Source organism: Macaca thibetana, chromosome 8, assembly GCF_024542745.1.
Source record: "Macaca thibetana thibetana isolate TM-01 chromosome 8, ASM2454274v1, whole genome shotgun sequence".
Taxonomy (NCBI): Eukaryota; Metazoa; Chordata; class Mammalia; order Primates; family Cercopithecidae; genus Macaca; species Macaca thibetana.
Window position 1 is genome coordinate 50,925,916 of NC_065585.1, and position 19,193 is coordinate 50,945,108.

General features: G+C 42.1%; 1 protein-coding gene across 1 annotated transcript in view; it reads left to right on the forward strand.

The window, feature by feature from the left end:
- CDH17 (cadherin 17) overlaps positions 1–19,193 on the forward strand; it is a 104,285-nt gene that overhangs the window by 25,173 nt on the left and 59,919 nt on the right. Inside the window, exon 3 of the mRNA XM_050800492.1 lies at positions 14,510–14,580. Coding sequence (XP_050656449.1) covers positions 14,530–14,580 — 51 coding nt within the window. The 5' untranslated portion in view covers positions 14,510–14,529. The remainder of the gene's footprint in view (positions 1–14,509; positions 14,581–19,193) is intronic.

Consider the following 19,193-nt stretch of genomic DNA (forward strand, 5'->3'; position numbering starts at 1 on the left):
CTAGGTAAATCCATTCCCTGAATTGGGGGGGAGTGGGAAAGGACTTGGTTTGTGTTTGGTGAAAATTTGCTATCGGTTGTTTCTTGCAGACTTTGGAAGGGACCCTTGGATTTCAAAAGCAGGCACAGCCAGACTGTGTCTTTCCTCATGTCTTCTGAGTCATTTACGATGTCTCATGTGGCCAGTTATCAATGAACTGTGTCATTGCTCAGACATGGTGCCCCTGCTCTGTCTTTTGTGTTTGAGATGGAATCTACACAAATATTTGCGGATTGAGTCTCCTGCGCTGAGTGTTGGGGGTGCAAAATATGAACAAAAGTCTTTGATGTCATGAACCTCACACTCTAGAGATAGTTGGATACACAAAACTTTTCCACTCTTCTTGTCTTTTCATTGACTCATCTACATTGAAAAATGTAGCAACCTGTTTTGAGATGGATTAGATGTAAATTAAACTTCTTTTGGTACAAAGTCATTTCTCTCCTGGAGTAAGCATAATGACACTTTTTATGATACCCAGTGGCTCTCGAAAAGCAATAAAAAATGTTAATGGTTAATGTTTGACTGAAGCTGAAGGGAGAGGCTGGGAGGCAAAGCAGGGAAGAGGAAGTGTTCCCCGGGGAGATAACTCCAGTCGTAGCAAGAGTCTCAACCACTGAATGGAAGAAAAGGACTTTTAACCACCATTTTGTGACTTACAGAAAGGTAAGGGCTGACATGTCTTAACTGTGTCAGTAACATATTTATTCCAGAAGGACAAAGTAGATGGAGGGGAAGGACCCTTAAAAAGTCGCTTGATAAATTTTTTCCTTGAGGTGGGCTATGTAGATGCAGAGAAGGGAAATGTGTTGCTGGTGTGACAAGTTTAGCTTGTGGAGCACAGTGTTTTTTTTTTTTTTTTTTGGTAGTTTCTTTTCATTGGTCTATATTTTATAAATTCATTTGATGAAGTGGCTGCAGTGAAATCAAGCTTGGCAGTGGAATTAAAGGGGAGATTGAGTTCTCTGATGTTTAAATAAGTATCACACCCATTCTTCATGATAAGCGTATAAAAGTCCCTGGTCTTAAGGTGCTCTAGGGCTCTTGTATTCTAGAAATTGGGGTTGGAATCACATTCTCAAAAAGCATGTCATTCTGTCTACTTCTCAGAGAATGAGATTCAATTTGGGATTCTTAGAATTGTCTGGGACACAGCAAGGGAGGGAACATGCAAAGAAGAAAAGAAGCCTTTTTGTAAAAGTACTAGAATAAGAATTGAAGACAGACAGACAGACCTGCCTTCACAAATGGGAGAAGAGGCTGATGTGCGTGTTACTTAGCTTCCTGGACTGCTTTTGGCCTTGGTGGTGGAGGTACCACCTGCTTATGTGTGGTTATTTTTATGGTAAGTCATGCACAGCTTATTGGTATCTTCAATGGTCCAATCTTTGCCTCTGTCTTGGTCTTTTGTTTATGACAGGTGACTTTATGGGGACAGATGCCCTCTGTGGTAGGGGATGCCAAGCAGTAGATTGGAAGGACAGTTCCTTCTCTAATATTTTCTTGTCTTTATTTTTCTTCAAAAACTTAAATAGCAAATGAGGTATTATTTGAAAGAAGAAAAACACATGTTTAGATGAAAGGAAGATGGATGCTATTCAGCTCTTACCAGGAAACAAAGAGAGTCCTTTACTGAGAGAGGGTTTCTAGTGAGTTACAGTGCCATATGAGTCTTCAGGGTTGGCCAGATGGGTTAGGCCAGTTTCATCATTTTCCAGCCTGTGGGCACAGAACAGAGAGCTGTCACTCTCGGAGCCTTAATTTTTTTCATCTATAAAATGGAGAGACTTGCCTAACCAGGTAGTTGTGAGAAGTAAATTAGGTAAGTAGGTAAAGAGCTTACTATGTTGCTTGGTGCATGGTACACATCCAGTGAATGTTAGCTCTCTGTTCCATGAGAAAGTTCAAGTAGGTGACTCAGGATGAATTGAGAAATTGCTGTTTCATTCTTTAGAAAAATAAGAAAAAAAATCAGTAATGCCATAAAAATAGCATCTACCATTATGCAAGAGAGGAGCTAATTCTATGTTCAGGAAGTGGGATTCAAAAGTATGAGAATAATAAAACTATTGCTTTTGCATATATATATATATACACACACACACACAGACATATATATATATATGTATGTGTATATATATATATGAAGCATTTTTTTAAAGCCCCTCTCATGGTTCCCATATAAGTCTTTGGGTGAGGTGCAGGTGTGGCATCCTTTGAAACTCATCCAGATGACCCCTGAAAAAAGTCATCACTGTTCAAGGTGAAGGTTACATTTCCAGTACCTCCTCCTTTTTCATTCAAAAGGCAAAATATGGCTGGGTGTGGTGGCTCATTCCTGTAATTCCAGTACTTTGAGAAGCTGAGGAGGGAGAAGCACTTGTGCTGGAGTTCAAGACCAGCCTGGGAGGTCTGAACATAGGGAGACCCTGCCTGTACAAGAAAATTAAAAATTAGCCAGGCATGATGGCACTTACCTGTAGTCCTAGCAACTTGGGAGGCTGAAGTGAGAGGGTTCCTTAAGCCCAGGAGTTTGAGACTGCAGTGAGCCATGGTTGCACCACTGCACTCCAGCCTGGGTGAGAGAGTGAGAACCTGTCTCAAAAAACAAAAAACAAAAACAAAAAAAGCTGGATGATGTGCAAAATATATCCTGGCAGAAACTCTACCTTTTGTTCCATTGTAAAAAAAAAAAAAAAGTCTAGAAGGATGTGTCCCTCATTTTTCTTCCACATTAACAGTGACACCTCTGAGGAGGAAAGCTGGGCATTGTCATGCTCCTTGCTCTGGAGGCCGACAAACAGTGCTTGCACAGAAGCTGGTTCACATAGGTAGAGATGTATAGATTTGACATAAAATTGCATTGATTCAGAAATCTCTGGTGTCAGATTTAGAATGGGGCTAGTTGTTCTGTAACTGCTCGTTGATTATCCAAAGAAAGACGCGCTGAATTTTAAGGGAATATCTATTTACTTATTTGTTACTTGTGAAAACAGACAGGAATGTTTACTTAGGTACAAGAAATATTAACTTAATAAAAGCAAATATTCCCCTCGTGGTTGAGGTATTAATTACACTAAAGTTGAATTTTTTTTTTTCCACTTAAGCAATACGTAACAAACTAAGCTATACTTGATTGTTGTGTATGTGGTACAAAGAAAATTTCTCTTCAAATATTCTGTAAGACTGACATGGAATTCTCTCATTCGTGATATTTCTGAGTTATTCATTTCTGACCATATACTTATTACTTAAAAATATTAGGACTTGTTCTTAAGTGAGGGACAAAGAGAATGGAAATGGTAGATTTGTTCCCTTAACATCTAAGCTAAAGATGAGCTCTCTTCCTCACCGAGAGGCCATCTAGCAGAGTGGCTTCGTGCTTGGCCCCTGCATTCACACCACTTCCTCAAGTGCTCTAAGCTCAGTTTCCTGCTCTGTGGCATAACAACAGGACCCACATTATATGATTGTGTGGTTCAAGTAAGTTGCCCAAAGTGCCTAACTTAGCTTGCATTTGTTGAGCATTTGCTATTTTTTAAAACAGTTCCAATGATTTTTAAGAAAACAATTCATGAATGAGATTTCATTGTGGTCTGGCACCTTTTATTAATCAGAATTAAATTTATTTTCCCTTCCTCTCCTACCCATCCCAGTTGTCAGTTATGATTTAATTACAGAAATCGGAAAGTGAACCTGCCATACTTAAGCATGACTGCACAATCTTGGCATTAAAATTCCTGCCTTGGGTCACCTTGCAAATGAACTGGTATTAGAGTTCCTTCCTTCCTTTCCTTCCTTTCCTTCCTTTCCTTCCTTTCCTTCCTTTCCTTCCTTTCCTTCCTTTCCTTCCTTCCTTCCTTCCTATCCTTCCTTTTGATCCTTCCTTTCAATCCTTCAGTGTCTAAACCCTACGGGATGGAACCTAATTTAGATTTACTTCCTACTGAATTTCTAAGGCCAGGATGTGTTGCTTTATTATCTTGACAAAATGCTCATCCGTAAACTTTATATTACATAAAGAAATGTTGTGTAATACATAAACACTTTGTCAAAAAAAAGTCAAGCCACCTTTTATGAGAAATAGTGATTCCAGTCCTCCTCTTTAGTCCAGGAAAGATGCTTATGATACAGTTCTGCTATATCTGGGGGAGAAAGGGTCTCCCCCTGCCACCTTCCTAGGGTTTTTGTGGGTATATAGTTGCACATGTCAGGGAAGTCAATGCGGAAATCCTTCCTGACTGCCTGCTTAAAACCCATTTATGCCTAGTGTTCCATTATTGGAACACTAAGCATGTGGGAGTTATTTATATCCTACTGCTCAAGGTCATCGCCAAAGTCTGATTGCAAAAATTCAAAAAATTGCAACCTCAGGCATAAATGAGTTACAACATCAGGCAAGCACCCTGGCGGGACAGTCACTGTTGTCCCTAGGTCAGTGGCTTCCTTTCCTGTGACTGCTCTGGCTCCCCTTCCATTCAATGCTGGGATGTTTTGGGAGACTTGGAGGAGAGGCCTCTTCTCCCCAGCTGACCCTTCCCTTGCTCTGTCTTGGGGAGCACTGGGGGAACAAAAGCCAACCAGGAACAAGCATGACACTTCTCTCAAATATTCCTTGGAACTTGTCATTCTTTTCTTTAATAAGAAAAATTATGCTAGTAATCCCATTACTGAGTATATACCCAAAGGATTATAAATCATTTTACTATAAAGACACACGCACATGTATGTTTATTGCAGCCCTATTTACAATAGCAAAGACTTGGAACCAACCCAAATGCCCATCAATGATAGACTGGATAAAGAAAATGTGGCACAAATACACCATGGAATACTATGCAGCCGTAAAAAAGAATGATTTCATGTCATTTGTGGGGACATGGATGAAGTTGGGAACCATCATTCTCAGCAAACTATCACAGGAACAGAAAACCAAACACTGCATGTTCTCACTCATAAGGGGGAGTTAACAATGAGAACACATGGACACAGGAGAACATCACACATCTGGGCCTGTCCTGGGGTGGGAGGCAAGGGGAGGGAGAGTATTAGGACAAATCCCTAATGCATGCGGGGCTAAAACCTAAATGACGGGTTGATGGGTGCCGCAAACCACCATGGCACAAGTATACTTATGTAACAAACCTGCACATTCTGCACATGTATCCCAGAACTTAAAGTAATTTTTTTTTAAAAGTGAGAGAAACATTTTTTAAAAAAGAATAATTATGCTAGTAATGTGTATTATAATTGATTATATCAATCTAAACCATTTTAAGTTCTCCAGGGGACCAGTTAGTCTCCTGTGAGCCCATCTTCCCCATCATGAACCTATTGGTAGAACAAATAATCACCTCCAATTTTGCATATGTGTAAATCCAGATTGTCATATACTGAAAGATTGGTATATCTATATTACAGAGTTTAGTGACAGAAAGCTGGGCTTATGTTGATGTGTGTATGTTCATCTCTCCCTCCCTCCTTTCCTTCCTTCTTCCCTGTCTTACTCTCTGCTCTAAAAACAAATCATCTAGCTGCCCATTCCCTCCCCATGTGGAGTAACCTGCTTGAAGTGTGAGGCAGAAGCCCAGATTTATACCTGTCTGCTTGTTTCTAGCTTATTAATGGCCACTTTAATTGGGTCCTTAATTTGTCAAAAGTGCAAATTGGTCAGATGCTTCTGCGGTTCTCTAAACCTTGAGTGATGCAATTGGTGCCAGAGATCTGTGAGCCAGACCAAAAAGATGGGTGTGACAGATCTGAACATTAATCGATGAATAATGGTTTGAGTGAGATTTTCATCTGATCTTTATATTTATCTGGCCTTGCCTTATAATTTATACCGCTCTTAGCAATATACAGTGAGGAGGAAAAATAAATGGCTCACAGGATATTTGGCACTGTTTGGTCCTGGTGGCGCTATGAATTCCAGTCACATCCCTTCTTGCCCACACTACCTTAGGATACTTGAAAACAAATTCTGTAGCTCTCTCCTTCTGCAACTTCTTTGTTCTTTGAAGCTTCAGGCTCAGTCTTAGTGCTAGGTGAATTATTTTAATTCAAAGCCCTTCACGCTTCTTTTTTTTTGTTTTTTAAATAATAGATGACTGATTCTAAGATTTGTCTATCACTTAGCTTTTTACACAGGGGACAAAAATCAATGCTTATGTGTTGACTTGTAAATTTGGAGATCTGGGACCTAGAAACTCCCTGTCCTTACTCAAATAAATGGCTAAATGAGAAGAGTGTCTAAACATCACCTTCCCATCTTGAAAGATGGTGGGTGAAAAAGTTGAGAAGCTGGATACTAAGGAGAAGAAACCTGAAGCTAAGAAGGCTTTGCCAGTGGCAAGGTGAAAAGGGGGAACCTCAGAGCTAAAAAGCCAAAGAAGGAGAAGCGTTGCTGCAGCCAAAATCCTGTCCTCACTGGAGGAATTAGCAGATATTCCTGATCCGCTATGTATTCCAGAAAGGCCATGTACGAGAGGAAGTACTTAGCTACTAAACCCAAGATTGAGAAGAAGAACCTTGCAACTGTTACAAACCCAGTTGAGGTGACAAGAATGATGATGCCCAGGTGGTCAAACTTCACAAAATGCCTTGATATTATCCTACTAGTGATGTGCCTCAAAAGCTGTCCAACCATGACAAGAAACTCTGCAGTCAGCATGTGAGAAAACTTTGAGCCAGCACGGCCCTTGGGACCATCTGCTCATCCTCCCTGGGTGCCCCCAAGGCAGGAGGGTGGTTTTCCTGGAGAAGCTGGGCAGTAGCTTGTTACTTGTGGCTGGACCTCTGGTCCTCCATGGAGTTCCTCTGTGAGGGACACACCAGAAATTTGTCATCACCACCTCCATAAAAATTGATATCAGGACTGGGCGTGGTGGCTCATACCTATAATCCCAGCACTTTGGGAGGCCAAGGTGGGTGGATCACTTGAGGCCAGGAGTTTGAGACCAGCCTGGCCAACATGGCAAAACGCTGTCTCCATTAAAAATACAAAAATTAGCCAGGTGTGGTGGCACACACCTGTAATCCCAGTTACTTGGGAGGCTGAGGCATGAGAATCGCTTGAACCTGGGAGGTGGATGTTGCAGTGAGCTGAGATGGTGTCATTACACTCCAGCCTGGGCGTCAGAGCAAGACTGTCTCAAAAAAAAAAAAAAAAAATCGATATCAGCAGTGTGAGAACCACAAAACATCTTACTGATGCCTACTTTAAGAAGCAGCTGCGGAAGCCTAGTCAGTAAGAGGGTGAGATCTTCGACACAGAAAAAGAGAAATATAAGACTACAGAGTGCAGTGCAAGGCTGATCAGAAAGCCATGGACTGGCAATTTTTACCAAAACGCAAAGCTATTCCTCAGCTCCAGGGCTACCTGTGATCTGTGTGTGTCCTGATGAATGGAATGTATCCTCACAAATTTGTGTTCTAAATTTCTTAAGAAGAACCTAATTATGTAACTGAAAAAAAAAAAAAAAAAAAAAGAATGCCGTTAATCCTCTTGGGAGCTTGGAGCCCGGCGGGAGAATCAACGAAGCCTTGGGTGGGCTGCTGGGATGCAGGGGGCCCTGGGTGTCTAATGACTGAGCAGAGCCCCCTGTGAGGCCACCTCTGTCCGGGGATGGCAGCACAGGCTAAACCAGAGTTCCCTAGCGTCTTCATTTGCTAGGGCTGCCTTAACAAAATACCACAGAAAGGGAGGCTTAAGCAGCAGGTATTTATCGTCTCAGCTCTGGTGACCACAAGTCCAAAATCAAGATGGCGGTAGGATCGGTTCCTCCTGAGAGCTGTGAAGGAAGGATCTTCTCCGCACCTCTCTCCTTGGCTTGTAGATGGCCGTCTGTACATTCATACAGTGTTCTTTCTTTGTGGATGAGCCTGTCTCCAAATCTCTTCTTAGAAGGACATCAGTTATTGTGGATTAGAGCCCACTCTAACAACCTCATTTTAACTTCATTACCTCCGTAAAGACTCCAAATAAAGTCACATTTTAAGGTGCTTGGAAGTGAGGACTCCAACATATGCTTTTTGAGGGGAAGGAGACACAATTCTACCCATAGCATTTGGATTGATTGATTCCTAAGGTGAAGCACAGAAATGAGGAGAAATAGTGAGACACAGAAATACATTTGCAGTAAAAACAAAACTTCCCAGACCAAAGCAGCCTTTTCCTCCAGGCAGGTCGGGGCGGGTCATGTCAGCACCCGAAAAAAAGAGCAGCTACAAGTAGGGGAAAAAAAAACCTTTTCAATGTTTTGGAAAGATCTGTAATGGATTAAATGATACTTGGTGTCTCATGATCAGGATATTTGTGTTTCAGAGGGAGTGAAAATTAGCCTGGCAGTGTGACCTTGGGCAAGTCTCTTAATTTCTGTGGTCTTCACCGTTTGATTTTCCATCTTTAAGAGATAGGTCATAATAGCATCTGCTCCATAGAGTTGTTCTGAGAAATCAGCAAGATAATTATTCACCACCAAGTCTTATCGATGCATGCAGCAAACTGGACAAAATCCAGCCTTTGTCGTTATTTGGGCTGGATGCAGATTCAGGCTGTGGCAGGATTCCCATGTCTTCTATTGTATGGTGGATTAAATGAGGCACCACTCCTTCAGAGCAAGCCCAGCAGCCCTGGTTCCCCTCTACAAGCAGGTGCCCTGGTCTACTGTTGAGCAAGTGGTGGTGGTGCCCACTGGGTGAGGGGCAGCCACAGTTTGGGAACCGAGGCCTTCTTTTCAAAACTCCTTTTTTTGAAAAAACACACACACACAAAACCCTCTGATCTATGTTGCAAAGGGTGTGCTTGGTCGTTCAGATAATTGCCATAGAAACTGTCTGAATTTAGTCCTTGTATCTGAGAGAAATCCTGATAAATGGCAAAAATTCCACGCAGATCGTTGAACCAGCTATTATAGGTAGTTCAGATAAAATGCCACAGAATCCTCTGGAAATGTATTTCAATTCTTTTCCAAGTAGTGTTTGTGAGGAAACCTATGTGTCTGGCGTGGTGGTTTCAGGCAATTTCAGTGATGAAGGATGGCTTCCCATCAGCACCATCGCAACCCATGGTACGCCATTCATGAGTGGTATTGTATCCATGGAAGGAGGAAGTGTAGGTGGGACCTGTTTGAGAGACCAAAGTCCGCTTTTGACATAATCCTAGCATTCGTGTAGTTTGCCTTGAATCATTCGGGTAAAGGCTTTGCCTTGCTGCCTCATTTGTCCGTGAGGATGTTCCTGTGTAGGCTGTTTTTAGAATATTTTCATTAGTGGACCACCAAAAGTTGGGAATTTTGAAGAGAAATGTTTACAGTTTTGACTAAGCAAACGTGGGTGGCAAAATGAATTTTTGACCAACAATGTTCCAAATATTAACTCGCTGAATCTCTTAACTCTCAAAGGTAGGTATTATTATTATCCCTACTTTACAATGAGTAGACAGAGCCACAAGTCAGCCGATGGAGGAGTTAAGACCCAGGCCAGTCAGTCTAACTCCCGGGTCTACGCTCCTAACAACCACATGGTGTGGTAGATTTGTCTTCAAATAAATCATGGCACCCTACGTGTGGCAATGGAAAGCAATGACTTCTACTTCCCACTGGAAACCCGTGGTGAGGGGCAGGCCTAAATGTAAATGACAAAATAAAGGATAAGTACATTTCTTCTTGTACTTCCTAGGTTCCATTCAAACATCCCAGACAGTGGTCTCTCTGAGCATCTGGACCAAAATAAGGCATTCCTTTTATTTTTATTTGCTTTTCTACCATTCAACTTGTGTTTTTTTTGAAGACTAAAAGTGTTGAAAAAAACAAACAAACAAAAAACTCAGTTCAAGAAGAGATGATCTGGTTCGATCAGTTCTGGGTTATTTACTGAGCAGAAATCTGTTAGTGTATTCAAAGGAGAAACAACTCTTTTCATCAGCAATAAAAATGCATTACAAAATAAAGCTTTGAATGTTGAAGGAGTTTCCTTTAATATATCATGTTTATTGAAAGCTCTTACAGGTAAGAACAAATTATTAAGATATCCATGTTAGGTAATCATAAATGCTTTAGAATTTATCCAACATCTGATGAGGGCTTGATATATGCAAGGGATAATATGAAGAGCCCTGTACCCCTTTTTTTGGTATCCCAATTCTTAGCACGGTATCTGGGACATAGTAGAAGTGGTGTAGTTCAATGCTATTTAAATAATTAAGTTGAACTTAGATGGTAAGATATGAGAAGCAGAAATGAGGAAACGTCTCCATCCAACCTCATTAAGCAAATATCCATTGTCCATTTTCTCCAGGCCAGGCCTTGTGCCAGGCGAGGAGAACAGCAGGGGTGAGAGTTTGGCTGCCAGAGAGCTTGGGGTACAAAGTCCATTTGGGTGGAGGCATGACTGGGTGTGGGAAGGGAGTGGCAGATAAGGCTGGAAGAGTTGGGAGCAGCATTTGAAAGATCTTGAATGCTGAAGAGTTTAAGGAGAAAGATCTCCCAATGTATCATTTTGCCTGTATTTTTACTCATATTAAGCAAATACAGATTGATAGCTGACCACGTGCATTTTGCTAATACAGAAAACCAGTTTGTTAGATATCAATTTATTCATTTATAATTGATAATATCATCTTGCAATATGCTAGAACCTGAGGTTGTTACTTGTTTGTATGTGTTTCCAAACCAAATACGTAGTCTAAAGCAGTAATGTCTCATTTGTTTATGAGTTAATTCTAAAATGATGTTTGGATGTGGCAACCAAATTAACTATGTTGCAAAAGCTAATTTTTAAACATTCAAGGAATTTATAAATCTAGGAGTCCTGAAGGGTTTTAATCCTAGCTTTTCCTTAAAATAGTTGTGGAATTTCAGGGCAAGTTGCTTAATTTATATAGCATGTATAAATATATATACATATATGATATTTATATATCTCTACGGCTCTATCTCTGTCCGTGCTCCATGTCATACATCTACATCTAGGTAGCTATCACACTGTGTAAGGCACAGTAGCAAGAGTTGAAATTCCAGAGTTTAAACTTTGGAATTGATAATCTGGTTGGAGGCAAGGTAATGTCACTTCCTAGCTGTATGTCTTTAGGCAAATTGCTTGACTTTGAACCTCGATTTTCTCACCTACAAAATGAGAAGAACAATTCCCCAGCTCATTATATCTGAGAAAATCATAACAGCACAAACTTTTTTTATTTTTTTTTTGAGACAGAGTCTCATTCCTTCACCCAGGCTGGAGTACAATGGCGCGGTCTCGGCTCACTGCAGCCTCTGCCTTCTGGGTTCAAGCAATTCTGCCTCAGCCTCCCAAGTAGCTGGGACTACAGGTGCCCGCCACCACCACTGGCTAATTTTTGTATTTTTAGTAGAGCCGGGGTTTCACTATGTTGGCCAGGCTTGTTTTAAACTGCTGACCTCGTGATCTGCCCGCCTCAGCCTCCCAAAGTGCTGGGATTACAGGCTTGAACCACCGTGCCCGGCCAAGAGGACAAACTTATTGAGCAATTGCTATGTGTTTTCCATGTGAAGAGACTGAGGCACCAAAAGATGAAGTAGTATATCCATAGCCACATAGCTATAGAGAGCAGTGCTGGGTTGCTAGGCCAGCTTTCTGACTCCAAGCCTACCTGCTGTACTACTCTGTTACTTTTTTATTTTTAATTTTTATTATTTATTTTTGTTTTTTGAGACAAGGCCTCACTTTGTCACCCAGGCTGCAGTGCAGTGGTGCAATCACAACTGGCTGCAACCTCTGCCTCCTGGGCTCAAGTGATCCTCCCACCTCAGCCTCCCAAGTGAAGTGACATCATTGTCTGGGCTAAATACCCGAGGTCATCAGGGCAGGGAAATAGAAAACCCGGGCAAACAAGAAGTGAGTTTAAGAGCAGAGGTTTAATAGGCAAAAGAAAGAGAAAGGAGATTAGCTCTGTCTCCTGCAGAGAGAGGGGTGCCACCCGAGTGGGTCTTCCAGTTTTTGTGGTGACATGGCACAGAGTTTTAAATATGAGCTTGAGGAGGTGGTATCTGATTTACACAGGGCTGGAGAGATTGGTTGGACCAGGTGTGATGTTTGCATAGTGCGTGAAGAAGCTGGCCATCTCACCCTAATCTTTTATTATGCAGACAGGTTCTCTACCTGGCTAGCGCCATATTGTCTGTTCCTTACTGTACACGTGGTTTACAAAGTAAAGGGAAGATGGAGCCGCCATGTTGAACATGCCTGGCCCCCAGGTGGCATTTTCCTATTGGCAGAGCTGCTGGCATTCACCTGTGCAAACTTCCAGCTTGCTTATCTATGTCTGCAGCTCGATTCTACAGGCTGCTCTTTGTTAGAAAAGAAATGATTTGGGGGCTGCTTTTTGTTAAAAGGAAACCTTACTGAGTACTCTTACCCTCACTGTCTGCCTAAATAATTTCTTTCCACCTGCTGTATCACAAGTAGCTGGGACTACAGGCAATGCGTCACCACACCTGGCTAATTTTTGTGTTTTTAGTAGAGATGGGGGTCTCGCCATGTTGGCCAGGCTGGTCTCCAACTCCTGAGCTCAAGCGACCCACCTGCCTTGGCCTCCCAAAGTGCTGGGCTTATAGGTGTGAACCTAGGTGTGAACCACCGTTTCCAGCCTATTACTGTTTTTAAAGACCTCTCCGCAAATCTGCATCCTGGGTGATGCTTAATAAAGGATTGTTTCTTTATCTCCCAGAACATTGGTGAGGCTAAAATGAAATAGCATTTTTACCCTTTAAAGTTCAAATATAAATTATGCAAATATAGGGCATGTAAAATTTTCAGGATCTAAATTTTTAGAGTGGTTAAAATGTTAGTGAAATATTTTCCATGCTGGTGATATTAATGATATGTGCTCAATGTAGAAAAACTTTAAAGAATAAGATGACGAGTAAACCAAGATTATTCCTAATCTCTAGAGATAATAAAGTGATTGGAATTTTAGTGAAATAAATACATTGAAAAAATTTCCTTGACTCAACTGGGCGCGGTGGCTCACGCCTGTAGTCCCAGCACTTTGGAAGGTCAAGGCAGGCGGAGCACGAGGTCAGGAGATCGAGACCATCCTGGCTAACATGGCAAAACCCCATCTCTACTAAAAATACAAAAAATTAGCTGGGCGTGGTGGCAGGCGCCTATAGTCCCAGCTACTCAGGAGGCTGAGCCGGGAGAACAGCGTGAACCCAGGAGCGGAGCTTGCAATGAGCCAAGATTGCACCACTGCACTACAGCCTAGGTGACAGAGTGAGATTCTGTAACAATGGAAGTGTATATATATATATGTGTGTGTGTGTATATATGTATATATATGTGTATATATATGTGTGTATATATATGTGTATATATATGTGTGTATATATATGTATATATATGTATATATATATTTCCTTGACTCTCTTTTGGGGAGAGGGCAGTCCAAACTCATGACAGGTAACAACACTGTTTTTCAGGCCATGTGGAAAATTTATCTCACATCTTAAAATCAATTAGTCATGACATGTCTCATAGTGAAAGTTATAATTTCTGTGAAATGGGAAGCCTTAAGGAGGAAGGGAAAAACAATATCGGACAGGAGAAAATAAGGACAGAGTTCAGATTTTTGTTTGATCTCTTTTGGAATAGTAACAAGTAAATTTTTTCTTAGGTTTATTGCATAGGTAATGATAATATCTAGAAGACCAAAGAGGCAGTTGGTGACATCTTTGAATGAAGAATTGTGAGCATTCTTGAGTTCTTGCCACTTGTGGGATCTCATATGTTTGTGGCTTTGAATCAAAGTGTTTAGTTATCCTGGCATTTGCCAAAATACATCTTCTCCATCTGTATAATAGGATTGAAAAGAATAAGCATTGCTGGCTGGGCACAGTGGCTCACACCTGTAATCCCAGCACTTTGGGAGGCCAAGGCAGGCAGATCACCTGAAGTCAGGAGTTCGAGACTAGCCTGGCCAACATGGTGAAATCCTGTCTCTACTGAAAATACAAAAATTAGCCAGGCATGGTGATGTGCACTTGTAATCCCAGCTACTTGGGAGGCTAAGGTGGGAGAATTGCTCGAACCCAGGAGGTGGAGGTTGCAGTGAGATGAGACTGCACCATTGCACTCCAGCCTGGATGACAAAGTGAGACTCCGTTCCAAAAAAAAAAAACCAAAAACCAAAACAAACACTAATTGCCTATCATTTAAGGCACTGAAATGAAGAAGATCATAACAGAGCAAAGCAGTTAGAGAAAAATGGAATTACTGTGAGCATGTTTTGAGATGTTGGCTTGCATATTGCTATGGATTATGTATATGAAGTTTCTGGAAGACTGGGCTGCTCCATACACTGGAGAGGCTGGCCTTTTGGGATACCATTTTACTAGGTTTGTAACTGGATATCATCCATTGATTATTACTGATGGGAAAGACATGATTTTAACAGACTGGTAGCTAACCATTTTTATTTCTGGTTTCTTCACAGGAATTTGAATAAAGAAAACTATGATACTTCAGGCCCATCTTCACTCCCTGTGTCTTCTTATGCTTTATTTGGTAAGAGAAGAGGGTGTTCTTCTGTATTTATTTACTAGAATATTTGCTGCTATCTTTCTACCCCACACCAGGGAAAGAATGGCTATTATTACTTAAAAAAAGATGACCTATCAAAATTAAGTTGTTGTATAGAATGGAAACATAGCTTTTTCCACTGTGATATTTTTGATGAAATGGCTACAAATCACATGTCTGCCCTCAACTAGGGGATGCATTTTCTTTCCAGCTCTTAAAAGCCAATACCAGTTATGGGTAATGTTGAAAACAAATCTGTCTATGTATAGCTCAGGGAATCTGGAATGACACTGCACTGATACATGAATTAGTCTGTGTCCCTTAATCTTGACTTTCTTTTTTAAACTTTGTGCATGAAAACTTACCACCAAAACATCAAGAAAAGCATTTTCTCTATTTTCAGCCCTGCTCTGCTCTATATTTTCAGGCCTGTTCTGCTGTATACTTTTCTTTTCATCAATGGTTTGGAATTTTCTGGTTGTGTTTAACCATTTGTTGGGTTAACCCTATTGACTGACAGGCTTCTAGAGCTTGGAGCTGAATAGGAACTGGGGAGTCTTCACCCTTGACCTTGGGGTAAACAGTAGGTGCCTTTTTTTTTAAATCTGCGTGACTCCTGAGGTTCATAAATGTTGCCCCCAAAATTGCTGTATTATGAAACAAGATTATAAGATTTAGGGGAAGCATTTGCTTTTTTTTTTTTTTAAAGAAGGAATTTTCTAGATCCTCATACCTCAAACCTTATTTCCTTTCTTCTGGGATCCATAAATAATACATCAAATTGCAAGTCCCAAAAAATACCCTAGAGCTCACATAGTGACAGCGTGAAATGGGATGAAACTTGAAAACTATCAGAGCCTTCCTCCTGGGGGAAATCTTCAGTTCAAATTTTATGAGAGGCCTGAGTCCTCACAGCCTGCAGGCTCGAAGCCTGTCCCCAGGACTGTGGAAGGGCTGGATCAAACATCCCCCCTTGACCTCTCTCCTCATCCCACCCCCTCAAATGCCCTTTGTCACCTATGTTATCCCAGGGTAGTGGTAAAGTCAGACATGGTTTCAAACTCGGTGCCTCCACTACCAGTGATAGGGATTTGGTGAGTTACCTAAGATTCGAACCTCAGTTTTCTGCCCTGTGAAATGGATCTAATAATAGTACTTGTCTTATGGGGTTTTGTGGCAATTCAATGAGATACTGCATTTACAAAGCTCTTGGATCAGTGACTGGCAGTTAAACACACAATAAACATTAGCTACTATAATTACTACAGCATTTTAAGTGTCGTGTCTACGTCCATATGGACCCTGACCTCCATGAAGAATGGACTGTGTTTTTACCATCTTTGCAGATTCAGCACTGAGCACACTGCTAAATTATTTAATAATAATATCAAATTATTAGGTCTCATTTGCTTCTTGTCTGAGACGGGAACATGCATTTTTATTCCTGGATGAAAGGTGAAAATAAGGTTTCCTTCTCTACTCTTACCCCAGTGGGATTTCTATCTAGAGTGAAAATACTGCCCAACCACTGCTGGTAGCAGTGTCTTGCCCAGGTGAGAGCCACAAGCACAGCTGTCTCTGGGTGAAGTCAGGGAGTGGGATTTCAGGGGTATTGACAGGGAGCCACTTCTCTCTCCTACCTCCTTCCAACACCTCTTCTATGAAGACTGGAAATTTGCTTGAAGAATCTTGTCTTCTGCATAGGGCTTTATTCAACAGAGGCACTAATTTACTTCAGACTGTGAGTAGATCTTTTCTTTTCCAAGAGATAGATTTTTCAGAGGGTTGGAAACACAAACATAGCATGGATGTACTTCAGGGGCACCAAAGAGAGAGTGAATAAGTGATCCAGGGTTTGGGAAACGGTACTGACTAGGGAATCGGAGGAAACCAAGGCAGAGCCATCTGTTTTGGTGTTATGCCTGGGACTTCCAGAAGGAAGATGAGTTTGGTACAAAACTACATAGTCACTGCACTGAGCTCCTGATGGAGCTACCAGGTAGGTGAACCTGGCAATTGCACATGTCCTTTGGCCTGGAAGGCAGTGTAACAATGTGGTTAAGAGTTGGGGCTTGGTGGTCCAATGGCTCTGGCTCCAGTCTGGAGGTAGCTCTATCTCTGAATGCTTTGCCTCTACTGTTGGACTTCTCTGGAGATACTTTCTTGAAAGGATTTGTCAGAAGAAATGGTGTTATGTGGTGATCTAGTCTCATTACTGCCACATAAAAGATGCTAAAAATGACTTTAAGATGGCAGTTCCATTCTCTTCCTTTCGCTTCTTTGTGCAAGACGGAAAATGCTATTACCTCCAACTTCTGCATAAAACCGCCCTCTTGTCCTTTCACAAGTTTCCACCACACTGTCCTTCCCACTTCTGGAGAATGCGGCTTGATGATTCACAGTGTGCACATGCACTTTGAAATCTTTATAGCCCCAATAGCCATGTTAATTGGTAGGAAGAGAGATTTGTTGCCCTTTTATGAGCACACAACTTTGAACCCTGGAACCAAGACTTGATTCTCATTTTCTGATGGGTGAGTCAGCTTGTTCTTGTTGGAAAAGTGTAGCCTTGTTTGTGTGTGGCTAATGTAGTTTTCACTGGTGTGACTAACTGAAAGACTGACTGCTTGCTGACATGAGTGCAAAGCTGATGAAGAGAGTTGGTTGCTAAGCAGCAGCTCCACAGAAAGCACTGACCTCACTTAACCAACCATGGTGGTACCTGGACATCTGTCTTGCACACCACCCAGTTCTCATGCCCTACTTTCTAGAGGAGTTGAAGGAACAGGAAAAAATGTGGAAAAGGAGTGAAAGGGAAGAAGAGCTCCCAAAGGAAGATAATCTTAGAAAGGAGGAGATGGGCTAGAAGTCTGGCAAAATTACTTTGTGAGTTAAGAATGCATTTTCTTGGCCAGGCATGGTAGCTCATGCCTGTAATCCCAGCACTTTGGGAGGCTGAGGCGGGCAGATCACAAGGTCAGGAGTTCGAGACCAGCCTGGCCAACATGGTGAAACCCCGTATCTACTAAAAATATAAAAAATTAGCCAGGCATGGTGGTGGGCTCCTGTAATCCCAGCTACTCGGGAGGCTGAGGCAGGAGAATCACTTGAACCTGCAGGGAACCGAGATCATGCAACCATACTCCAGCCTGGGCAACAAAAGCAAAACTCTGTCTCAAAAAAAAAAAAAAAAAAAAAAAGCATTTCCTTGCAAGTAACAGGAAATTTGACTTATTTGATTTTAGAGCATTTTAAATAATTAGGGGTTTATTTTCCTCAGATAACAAGAAGTCTGAAGTAGGCAATCCAGGGCAGGTTTAGCAATTCCATGATGTTGCAGAGACTTGGGCTACTTTCTCTTTGCTACACCATTATTTGAGCTGGTTTGTCCTCTCAGGGTTCATCATGGCTGCCCCAACTGCAGACACAAGGTCCATCGTCTCAGTAAGAGCCACAGGAAAGGGCAATGGAAGCCACAACTATCCTTTTTTTAAAATCAGGAAAATGGAAGCTTGACCACCCCCAATGGACTTCCCCTCTCATTTCATGAACCAGAACTGGGCCACTTGGCCACCTTCCTAGTAGCAAGTGAGCCTGTGAAAGGGAACACTTGGTTTAGCAGCCTCTGTGGTGGGAGGCAGCAAGGGAGAGGGTTTGGCAGTGGCCCAGGGGCAGCAAATCTAAGGCCCTACCACAACTCTGAGAACAGACCAAACTTCAAAGCCCCTGTATTCTCATTCATTATTGCTCTTTTGCCAGACATCCAGCACCCAACTTAGTCAAGATTCCCCAAACTGAAGGATCCAGCAAAGACCTTTCTCTGATCACTGGCATATTGATGGCTTTTGGGTACTCTCAGCAGGGAGCAGTTTCCTTGGCAAGCGTGTGCTTGCTTTCCCTAAATAACTGGAAAGAAAATGGTTTTCCCCCAACCTAGTGGCACCTGGAAATCTGTCCTGCATACCCAGTTCAGGGAGTGAGAAGACTTTTTACTCTTTTATTTTTATGGTCTAGCTCCAAAAACCATTGACTTGCCACATCATTCTTCTGATTTCAATCTATTTCACCCCTGATTTCCACCACAAATGGGAGACCCAAAGACCTGCCCAGGAAGGAGAGAAGGCCAGCATGGGGATGTGACACTAAATCCCTGGTCCTAGAGGGTGCCCCAACATGGGTGCATAACTGGCTGTCCCTTCCTGTCGGCACCCACTCCATCTGCCCTCACAGGTGCTGTTGTGGTGAGGGCTACAGTGATGCTCCCCATGTTCTGAGACTGGGAATGGTGGGAGTCACACTCTCATGCACATCTTCAGTGCAGCCCGCCAGCTTTCCCTCCAGGTTGTCTTGGCTATTTCACCTGCTCTGGTGGGTGCTGGTGCGTAGAGGCTGAGAGGGCCGGTCCCAGAGTTGCAGGTTCAAATCTTGCTTCCAGCCACTACCTGGGCAAATAGTTTAACCTCTTTGGGTCTTAGTGTCATCACCTGTAAAACAAGGGTAACAATAGTAACTTCCTCCCAGACGGTTGTTGTCAGGATTAAATGTGCTTAGGACAGAGCTCCACATGTACTAACTTAGCAAGTGTGCGTCACTTTTTT